Source organism: Tupaia chinensis, unplaced genomic scaffold (genome assembly GCF_000334495.1).
Source record: "Tupaia chinensis unplaced genomic scaffold, TupChi_1.0 Scaffold000290_1, whole genome shotgun sequence".
NCBI classification, from domain to species: domain Eukaryota; kingdom Metazoa; phylum Chordata; class Mammalia; order Scandentia; family Tupaiidae; genus Tupaia; species Tupaia belangeri.
Window position 1 is genome coordinate 78,297 of NW_006159775.1, and position 12,019 is coordinate 90,315.

General features: G+C 38.7%; 1 protein-coding gene across 1 annotated transcript in view; it reads right to left on the minus strand.

Annotated features, from left to right (window-relative positions):
- Positions 1 to 12,019, minus strand: part of FHOD3 (formin homology 2 domain containing 3) — a 507,831-nt gene that overhangs the window by 43,985 nt on the left and 451,827 nt on the right. Inside the window, exons 22-24 of the mRNA XM_006150579.2 lie at positions 1,935 to 2,117; positions 1,472 to 1,591; positions 109 to 270 (exon numbers count right to left, since the gene is read on the minus strand). Of these exons, the coding sequence (XP_006150641.1) occupies positions 109 to 270; positions 1,472 to 1,591; positions 1,935 to 2,117 (465 nt within the window). The remainder of the gene's footprint in view (positions 1 to 108; positions 271 to 1,471; positions 1,592 to 1,934; positions 2,118 to 12,019) is intronic.

A 12,019-nucleotide genomic window follows, 5' to 3' on the forward strand; every position in this document is an offset into this window, starting at 1 on the left:
AATGCAGGCAGCACTTGTTTTACTTAGCATAGCATGTGTTCCTTGGAGATGACTGATAAAGATCCAGCGTCTGAGGCCAGGCAAGGCTGGCCGCTTTCACAGGCGTACCTTGGCTGACCTGGTGATGGCTCCGATCTCCGAGTACAGGTCAGAGCTGTCTGGGAAATTTTCCACCACCATGGTGCACACATGGTGGAGAAGTGACTGCTTGTGCACGGTGTCTTTGACTTCTGGAACCTTCTCGAGGTAGCTTAACTCAAACGCTTTGGCCTGTTTGGTGAATGTCAAATAAAAGTCAGGAAGAACAAGTTTTCATAGGCTCTTAGAAAGGCACAGATGGTTAGAATCAATGCCCAGTTCCATATTTTATTTCTCTGTGAACTATAGCCTCCATAGTCCTTGACTGATCACATATTGATCAACCACATTGAGAATAAAGTGCACCTACAGCTTTTTCCCATTATAGCCACAAACCAGGGCTCATGCCTAAATCAGGGCTCTGGAGGACTGGGTCTCTGATACCTGGGTACCTACAGTTTCTCTCTTCCCTTACCCACTATTTGTTTACTTTCTGAGCAAAGCTAAGCCAATTAAAAAATTACTTAAAAAAAACTATTAGATATATATTAGAACAAAGAGTTGAATGATAAGCTCAGGAGAAAAAAAAAAACAAAATCAACGTAGAATAAAATTCTCCAATGTCAATTTTGAGAGTAGACAAGTATCATAAAGAATACTAGGGACCAGCGGGTGGCGTGGTGGTTAAGGCGCTGGACACTTCCACATGGCTTACCACGGTTCAAGTCCTGGACCTGGTGGCTTACTTTCTCACTTCCCCTCTCTCTCTCTGTCTCTCTCTGGTCAAATTAAAATAAATGGATGAATAAATAAAATTAAATAAATAATTATAAAATAAATAAAATACATAAGATTGCATAAATATACTTATTAAAAAAAAGAACACTATGTGTTTTTCCCCCTAAGTTTTATATACAGCAAGATTTAAGTTTAAATAAAAAAGTTTAAATAAAAAAGGTCCTAGTACTTTAAAGTAAAAATTATTTCTAGATTTCCTTGTTCTTTTCATTTTTTTTTTAAAAGGGTTTGCCATGCGGCATGTGTGCTCACTGGAGACAGAAAAAGAAAGTGAGAATCATCCCCTCAGGGGGATGGCCATGTTGCAATCTCTTCTCCAGTCTCCTCTCAGGATTTTTGGGCATGCAGGCACATGCATCCAGCATGATCCTCAAACAACCAGGTTCAGGTCTTGAACCATGGCTGGCCATGTCGGTGTCCAGTGCCTTAACCACCAGACCACCTGCTACCCACTTCTAGATTTTCATCAAGAAGATACAAGAATGGCTTGTTTTACTGGGCACTGGAGGACCAAATGTACAACCTCCATTAGCAAATGGAAAGATGGAATTTTGTGACAAAGGAGGCAAGAGATTAAGGGTTGTGAAAGACTTACATTAGTTCCATTTAGAAAGTTCCCAATGGCTAAGAGAGTAGACAGGATAAAGCCCAAGGTTTTATTGTTCTCCAATTGGTCTATTCCTTCCTTCAGGTCCAAAAGTGGTTCTGCTACTTCCTTTCAGATAAAAAATAGAAGATAACAAAGATTATGCATTTGGGCTTTACTTTGTCCTTGTAAATTTTCATACAAGGTAGTAACAAGCAGAGTTCTCCGCAGCATAAGGCAATCCCATGTAAAGCTTATGCTCACAGGTATGAAAAAGGGCCGAAAGGCAGCAGGGAGAGAGTCTAGTACCCAATGTCTTGGCAGTGGAGACTACCTGGAGCTTGTGCTGGGGTCATCAGTTTGCCCTTCAAATCTTGCATGAAGAATGCCATTTCACCATGTTAATAATCACCAGTAAAAACTTGTTTTAATGCTGGGTCATGGACTGGCTGTTCTCTGACAAAGTACTTACCTTTTCTGTAGTTTCATAATCCATTTTGAATGCCCAGAGATGGAGCCGAGCCGAGAGCTCACTGATGGAGGACAGCGTGAGAAGGAATTGCTCAGCACTGCCCAGAGGCACTTCGGGGTTGGCCAGCTGGGCTTCCTGGATTTTCTGTTTCTCCTCTTCAGTGGGAATCATGGTTAGAATTTTCTGGAAAGATGGAAATTATATATTTTCTCTCTCAATAATGGAACTTACCCCATACCCCATAACTTCAATGCTTTCAGATATATGATAATTTTCCAACCAATTAGTAGAGACATGTTATCAGTATTTTTATCACACACAGGTATATTGTCATGAAGTAAATATACTTTAAAGAAGAGAAGTCCTAGGCACCGTCTACATTCATTTGGTCTAAAACAATTTATCTCCCTCTTCTTTACTCTTCCCCTGTTTTGTAAAAACCCTAAACAATCTACCCAAAATGTTCTGGGTCTTGTATAAGAATGAATATTTCAGGCAAGAAAAACAAGACAGAAGATTAGAGAACTCCCGGTTTTCTAGAAGATAGAGTAAAACATAAAAAACATATGCTTTTCAGCATTTCTCATGAATTATTTCAAGAACTTGCAAAAATGAATCATTTTCAAGGAATTGAATTGATTTTTGTATATGTCATATACTTTTATTTTAACTGTATTTTAAAACTTACATGAAATAACAACACTTTAAATAATATCAAATTCAAATCTGATGGAGAAAAGAATGAAGGTATTTATATAGAGCAATACCTATTTACTAATGAAAAAAATGTCTTTTTACTTTTATTTGTTCCTGGTTAAAAAAATAATTGTAAAAGGCAGAAGAAGCAAAAAAGTATGAGAATGACTATGATTCTGATAGATACAAATTTGTTAAAGATGACATTTTAAAAGAAGGTAAAAATTCCTGCCATGTGACACTTCATATGCATTATTTATAGTAAGGTATCTTTTTTTAATTTTACTTTTCCTTCTCTAGCATCAAAATAAAGACATTGAGGCATTTTTTTTTTTTTTTTGTAATTTAGGTTAATTCATTAATTCTATTTTTTTTTTTTTGAGAGGTTTTTGCTATAAGGGCACATGCACTTGCCAGAAAGACAGAAAAAGAGAGATAGAAAGCAAGAAATCACCCCCCAGGGTGGATGGCCATAATCCCTTCTCCTTCATTCTCCTCTTGAGATCTTGGGCACATACACACACATGTGCCCAGTGTGAGTTTAAGCCACCAGGTCTGGGATTCAAACTGTGGCCGACTACATGGGAGTCCAGTGACACAGCAATTACGCCAACTGCTGGTCCCTAATTTTTTTTTTTTTTAAAGAGTGATCTTTGCTATAGGGCACAAGCATTTGCCAGACAGACAGACAAAAATCAAGATATCAACCCCGAGGAATGATGGCCATGCCACAGTCCCTTCTCCAGACTCCTCTTGGGATCTTGGACACACATTCACATGTGCCCAGTATGAGTTTCAAGCTGTTAGGCCTAGGATTTGACTGTGGTTAGCCATGTGGGAGTCCAGCAACATAACCATTACACCATCTACTGGTCCCAAGGTTAACTGAGTAATTCTGAATGATTTGATTACTGCTCTACAATGGCAAGCCTCTGGGCAAAAAGTGGGGAGTTCCAGTTCTAAGTGAGATGGAGTAGGTATACCCCACCTGTCTATCCCACTGAAGTCAACTAGAAGCCTTAGGCAGCATTCATGGAGCAGCTGCATGTGGACTCTGAAAAGCAAACAGTAACAGATAGGTTGGGGAAGAAGACTGGCGGTGAGTGAACCATTTTTCTCTGTATCACCCGGCTTGGGTTCAAGGTAATCCAGAACCTGCAGGATGGAGTGAGGTACAGACAGGGTTCGAAAGGAATCCTCGAGTCCTGAGTCAAGGACTAAGAAAGAGATCTCTTGGCAGTGACAACAGAGGCAGCTGGGAGTCACCTATAACTCCAGTGGAAAGAGCCTGCCACTTTAATAGGTGGAGCTGTGGTCCTAAGAGGCTAAGGCAAATCCTCTCGTTTTTTTCTCCTTGCTTCCCTTTAGCTTGGTCCCAGACATGAGCACAGTTATAGGAAGTACATGGGAAAGTGAATTTACTGAAGCCCCAGTCTTCAGATGGAGGATCAAAAAGGAAAGTCCCCGTGACCTTGAAAGTACTGAGGAAGTCATGGAAAAGGAAGGGCTTGGCAAAATAAATCCATAAAGTTATTTAAGAACTTCTGGGCTCACCTTGGAGCTACTCACATGTGAACCAAATTTTAAACAACTTGTAAAAAACATGAGAACTAGGGACCAGCAGATGGCATAATAATTATGTTGCTGGACTTCTGTGTAGTCGACCACCAGACCTGGTGGCTAAAAACTCATGCCAGGCACGTGTGCAAGCGTGCCCAAAATCCAGAGAGGAGAATGGAGGTAAAGAGACTGTGGCATGGCCATCCCCCTGGGGGGTGATTTCTCGCTTTCTGTCTCTCTCGTGAGACAAACAAAACCACCCCATGAGAACTGAACTAGAGGTTTGTTCCTGTCCACTCTGAGAAAACACTGCAACCACATCCATAGAGAGCAGACCAAAACCTATCACCTGAACTCTTGCAGGTGAGGGAACAATTCCCAACTCCACTTATGAAACAAGAATTGCCATGATTTAAACAAACAACCAGACAATGATATATAAGAAAACTACAGACCTATCCCTGATGAACCTAGATGTATAAATCCTTAACAAAACATTTCAGATATGTGAGTAAATATCAATATATTAAGATATATAAACATAATATATGAACATATAAAAATCATAACCACAAATGGATATTATTCTGAGAATGCAAGATCGGTTTGATACACAAAAATAAACTGATACAATTAATCTACCAGAGTAACAGTCTGAACAAAAAAAATCTACATAAAGATTCCAGTTAAAACAGAAAAAAAACAGCTGATAAAATTCAATATTCATTCATGGCAAAAATCAAACAATCTTTCAACAACCCAGCATAGAAGGAATTTCTTGTATCTGATAAATCATACCTATAAAATACCTCAAGCACACATTATACTTAATAGTAACAGACTGAATTCTTGCCCTGTAACATTGGGAAGAAAACAAGGATGTCCACTCTTACCATTCCTATTTAACACTGTATGGAAATCCTTGACAGACACATAAAAGAAATAAAAGAAACAAAGACTAAAACTGAAAAATAAAAACTGTTCATATTTGCAGGTAACATGATTATGTAGGACATTGCAAACAATTTACAAAAAAATTCTAGAAGAAAAAAGTGAGTTTAGTATCAATACACAAAATCCATTTTATTTCTTTCTGCTTATAGTAAGCTAGAATTTTAAAAAATTTATTCACAATGAAATGCTTAGGTGGAATACCTTGGCCTTGTTTCTCTAAAGTATATTTAGTTTATGACCATGTAAAACTCATATATGATAAAAATACTAACAACTGAATACTAACAAACAATATGCAAAATTTGTTTGATAGAAATTTGAAAATGCTGATAAAAGCCATCAAAGAAGGGGCCAGCAGATGGTGCAGTAGTTACATTACTGGACTCCCACATGGCCAACCACAGTTCGAGACCCAGATTTGGTAGTTTAAAAATTATGCCAGGTAGGACCAGCAGTAAGCATAATGGCTGTGTCGCTGGACTCCAATGTAGTTGACCACAGTTCAAGTCCCAGACCCAGTGGCTTAAAACTCATGCCGGGCGCGTGTGCATGCGTGCTCAAGATCCTGAGAGTAGAATGAAGGAAAAGGTATTGCAGCATGCCCATCTCCCCTGGTGGGTGATTTCTCGTTTTCTGTCTCTGTCTGTCTGGCGAGTGCACATGCCCTATAGCAAAAATCTCTCCAAAAAAAAAAAAAAATGATGCCAGGTGTGTGTGCCCGAGATCTTGGAGGAGAATGGAGAAGAAGGTATTGTTGCATGACCATCCCCCCGCCCCCCCAGGAGGTGATTTCTCTCTCACTGTCTCTGACTTTCTATCTGGCAAGCAGACTCACCTTAAGGCAAAAACCTTAAAAAAAAAAAAAAGAAGGCAATGAAAGAAGATTGAAATAAGTGCAGAGACACACTGTAGATTGAAAGAATCAACATAGCTAAATGTTAATTTTTGAACTACAAATTTAACACAATTTCAATCAAAATACCAGCATATTTTTTTACAGATACAGACAAGCTGATTCTAAAAGCTATGTAATAAAATAGAAGAACTAGCACAACAGAAAAAATATGAAAAAGAATAGTCTTGGGGGAAATCCACTAACTGACTTTAAGAACCATAAAGCTGTAGTAATTAGAACGGTGTGTCATTGGCGAAGGGACAGACACAAAGATCAATGAGACAGAATAGACAGTCCAGAAGTAAGATAAAAATGGCTCATTGATTTTGACCAGATGATTTTGGGATAGTTGAAATTTATAAGCAAAAAAAAAAAAAAAAAGAGAGAGAGAGGGAAAGAAAGAGAGAAAGAAACCCTTGAACATTATACATCATGTATAAACTAACTCAAAATGGATCATGGATCTAACAGTAAAATGTAATACTATAAAACTTTTTTGAAGAAAACATAGGCAAAAATTTGTGACTCAAGTTAAGCAAAATATTCTTAGAAATAATACCAAAAAAGAACGGGTTGATAAACTGAACTTCATCAAATTAATAACTTTTGCTTTGCGAAAGGCACTGTCAAGTGAATAAAAGGCAAGCTAGGTATATACAGTTCCACAGAAGTTTAAACACAGTTACCACATAATTCAGCAATTCCTTTCCTGAGTTTTTCCCCTAAAAAAATGAAAACATATGTTCATGCAAAATCTTTGTCTGCAAATATTTGTAGTAGCTTATACATAATTGCCAAAAACTGGGCCAACTAAGTAGTCTTCAGTAGGTGAATAGTTAAACTGGTACAACCTACAGTGAAATAGTACTTAGCAATGAAAAGGAACAAACTACAGATACACACGACTTGGCTGAATCTCAGAGATATTATGCGGAGTGAAATCCAGTCTCAAGTGGTTACACACCATTCTGATTTCAACATTCTCAAAAAGGCAAAACCATAATGGTGGAGAAGACTTCAGTGGTTGGTAGGGGCTGGAAGTGGGTTAAGGATGCAACTACGAAAAATGGCAGGGAGGTTTGGGGGGAGATGGGACTTCTTTAAATCCTGATTGCATGAATTTAACATATTTTAAAACTCATAGAACTGTATGTCAAAAATGTCAACTACTTCATATAAATTCAAAATATAAAAACTAAATAACTAAATAAAAATCTGACATCATGGCGACTGACATCATGGTCACCAAATACGCAGATATGTACAAGATTGTGCATCTTGCTGTATCTGGGTGAGGTGGAAGCAGTCCTGGGGTTGATGAGAATGTTAGCAGGCTGGGCTGCTGCCTTAGTATTTTATCCAAAAGCAGGGAAGCGAACGTGCATAGAAACCGTGTGTTCTGCACTGTAGTCAAAATGAGGGTGCACAAGGTGAGACCTGGGTGATCCCTCGGATACCTCTCCTTCCCATTTTCTCTTCTTGGCTCCAAACACTGAGGTTTGTGGGTGGAATCTAAGCACCAGGGGAGACCCTTAGGGACTGGGCTCCTTGCTAGCCTACTCTGGCTCATGTCCCTGCTGTCAAGTAGTATTCAAAATTGTAATGGACACTAGAGACAAAGTGGAAAGAGAGAGTGGGAGGGCAAGAGCATAGGAAAGAAAATTGGGGGGAGGGGTGAATGGAGACTTAAGACACTCATGGGACACAGATAATGTTTATTATCTGTTGAGGATGTGTATAGTATTCTCAGCTGGGCTGGACTGAGGTGTAAATCATGCCGGGTAAAGTCTCTTCACAATCTAAATGATGTATAGTGATTTAATATATGAATAATAATAAAAAATAAAAATGAAAAAGAATTATAATAAAAATAAATAAGTAAATAAATAAAAAAATCATTAAAAAAATCTTATTAAGAAAACCAAAAGGAAGACATGGTATAGTACTATAAATGTATTTTATTTCACAGGTGGAGAGGTAAGACACTTGTGGGACACAGATAAGGTTTTTATCTGTTGACAAGGATGTGTAAAATAGTCTCAACTAGGCTGGACTGAGGTGTAAATCATGCTGAGTAAAGTCTCTTTGCAATCTAAATGATGTATAACGATTTAATGTACAAATAATAATAAAAAATTAAAAAAACAAAAATGACCAAAACAATTGAAATAGGTGTCACTTTTTCGAAAACATCCATGACATGAACCCTACTCATTTTTAAAATAAAAACTACGATTTGTATTCTCACTTCCTTAATGCTTAAATTGTTTTATGACAAGAATTCCAAAACAAAAGAGTGTCAATGCTGTTTACAACCTTCAGAAGGCCTTTTCTTCTGATGATTTTTGTTGCTTTGTTCCTTAGAGAAAGCAGTCACTCTTACTTTTGTTTTTCACTTCTCTAATCCATTTGTTCAGTGTTGAAATTTATGAGGTTACCATCTGCCAGTTTATTTTATTTTTCTTTACAAATCATTGACAGCAATAATAGCCATTATGACTGCAGAATGGCAGGTCAAAGCCATCTCCTATGAACTGATGGCCCTTTTCCCACGAGTGGATGATAAATGGATGAAGACAAGGCAACATCTTTACTTTTCTCTTCTACCGTGTCAGTAGATTGACTAATGATTTAATGATCACCATTTGGCTTCACAGGAAAACACACACATCGAACAAGATTGACGCATGATAGCTTCAGCCCCTTCAGCTTTCTCCCTGACAGTGTGTCCTCTGGGACTGGTTGAAGCACACTTGTTTTTGTGTCTGAAAAACTGAATTGTAGAAAAAAATGCAGAAATCTCCTTTTATGTGGATCCAAAGGCCATTAGGCTTGGTAATTTCATTCAGAGGACACTATAACAAGTTATGTTCATTTCTCTTATAAGTTTTAAACAGAATCCTAACTAAGGATCTGATTCAAGGTTATTGATAGACAACAGCGCAAAGTTGAACACCTAGGCTGAATTCGGCTTGAGTTCACCTTGCACAGTCGAATGAGGAATTGGCTTTCTATACCTCTATTACTTTCCTATAGAGTTACCATTTTTTATGATAGAGAACATGTGCACATGCATTATATATATATATATATATATCTTATATATATATATATATATCTTATATATATATATATATATCTTATATATATATATATATATCTTATATATATATATATATATCTTATATATATATATATATATACAAGATATATATATATATATCCACACACACACAGAAAAAATATCATGACATTTTCAATGACTATATACATAGAAAAAGAGAGGAAGAGAAGGCACACACATGCACACACACGTGAATGAGCACACAGTTAGCAGGGTCTTTTCAGGGCCTGATCTCTTTTCTTCAGCCTTTCAGCTCCTCTGGATCTTAGGCATGTCTGAAAGCACCTGACAGACCAACCAAGGACTTGAAGTAGTAATCATCCACGTGGCTTCCAAAACCACAGTTCACCACACAATGAACTGTATCACCCTGCCTGGGCCAAGAGACTAAACTTCTGAAAGTATCTTGACTATCTCTTCTTTCATTTTTATGACTATGTATTGAGGCATGTTGGAGGCAGAAATTATTGCATCAAGCTTACAGGTGAAATGACTTGTCCAAAGCTAGGTTGGATCAACCATGGCAGAACCAGAGAATCACCCAGCTCCTAGTTGCCTAGCACCAGCCCCACGCAGTGCCCAGCTGTGGGTTAGTTCTGGCTCCATGGCCCTGCTGAGTAAGCTGCGCCTCTCTGTGGTCAGATTCACCTGTGTGTGTTCAGTTCCCACCTGGACACCTATGGACCGACACTGCACAACACAAACCATTCAAATAGATGCCATCATTGTGTGTGTGTGTGGCCAAAGGAAAACTGTTTCTAAGATAGTGACAAGCCTGACCACCAAACTGGGTCAAGTTACCTGCTAACACGTACACACACACTCTAGAAAAATTAGAAAAGGAAGGAAAGAAAGAAGGAAGAGAAGGAGGGAAAGAAGGAAGACAGGGCTTCATATTTCTGTTTGGGAAAATTTGGTGACATTTTACATGAGAAGATATTTATATATGTTACTTAAAAATGGCTCTAAAATAAGTTCTTAAAGTTTGCTATTTTTATGAAAAACTACTTTCTTAGGGAAGTTAACTATTCTCTCATGAGAGTAATTTTCATGACAAATAGTGTTTCCATACACACAATTGGGTTGCTAAGGAAAGCCACAAGATGCCATTTAATACTCCTAATTACTTTTAGGTACTCAGAGCTTTCCAATGGCCCTATTAGGCTACAGTGACAGCTGAACTGCCTGCACCCAAGAAGCAGAGGCCCTTTGGGCACAAGCTGGATATCCTATTAACAAATATCTATAAGCATACAATTGTCATTGCTTCTCAGTCTTGATTTAACTTTTTATTTTAAAAATTATTCTATTTAATTTTATTTATTATTTTGTCTTCTTTTTCCTCTGGGTCAAAAGGGTTCTCAAGTGGAAACCAATCTGACAGAGAAAAAGAATAATTTAGTTCATTCTGAAATCTAAGTAATTTATTCAGTCTGGAACTTTCACTACCCAAAGAATTTTCGCATAGAAAATCATAGAAAATCATAGAAAATCCCAATATATTTCAGGAAAGAACAAAGAAAGAAACAAAGGCAAGACCCACAGGAATCACTCTCTCCAGAGGGACTTTTAAGTTCTCATAATAAGGTCTGGAAATACTGGGTTGTCAGAAATGTCATGACACATTTTTGCATAGAAAAACAGAAAAAAAATATGTCATGACTTTTCTGACACCCAATATTTTTAAAAGGGGAAGTTGTCATTTTTTCCTTCAATCTGGCTCTGGATATGTTTGGAACCTTTCTGTATATGACCTTTAAGATTTTGCTCCTTGTTAAGTCAACAGGATGGTCACAGAGTGTGCGAGGGCCACAACCTTGTTTCCAGGTGAAAGACACTTAGTTCATTCAGGTGGGCAGCCCCCACCTGCCCAATGGTAGGCCCCTGCCCCTCTGTGTAGCTCCTCTAGGAGGTCTGGCTTGAAGCCTGCTGCCCCTTCCTACTGTTCAATGTTACCACAGTGCTTTTGAATCACCTGCTGTCACCAGCTCACTCTTTTACATCCCCTTCCCTGATGAGTGTCACATGACCTCATCCCTCACCTGATTTGCCTCCTGGCCTGACTCCAAGGCTCAGGGTGCAACTTCTTCTCCTGCCAGGCAGGTAATGCTTTTCCCTTCTCACACCTGCTCCTGGAAATGGCATGTGTTTCTCAGAATAGTGCCACTTGAGCCTTGTTTGGGTTTTCTAGAATTGCCCTAACAAAGGACCACCAACAGGGTGGCTTAGAACAGCAGGCATTTATTTTCTCATAATTCAAGAAACTAGAAGTCCAAAATCAAGGGTTAGCAAGGCCGTAGAGAGGATCTGAAGGCTCAAGGAAAGGATCCTTTCTTGCCTCTTCCTAGCTTCTGGTGGCTGCCTACAATCCTTGGCATTCACTGACTTGTAAACACTTCATTCTAATTTCTGCTTCTGTCTGTTCTATGCATCTCACTGTGTGCTCTGTCTCACATGTCACTCTCCTCTCTATGTCCAAACTTCTCTCTTTTTTTTGTGTTTTTGTTTGTTTGTTTGTTTTTGAGAGGTTTTTGCTATAGGGCGCATGCGCTCGCCAGAAAGAGAGAGAGAGACAGAGAGACAGAAAGCGAGAAATCACTCCCCAGGGGGGATGGCCATGCTGCAATCCCTTCTCCATTCTCCTCTCGGGATCTTGGGCATGCATGCATATGCGCCCGGCGTGAGTTTCAAGCCACCGGGTCTGGGACGTGAACCGCGGTTGACTACATGGGAGTCCAGCAACCTAGCCATTACGCTAACTGCCAGTCCCAAACTTCTCTCTTCTTATAAGGATACCAATCATCAAATTTAGGGCCCACCCTAACCAAGTCTTAAGTTGATTACATCTATAAGACA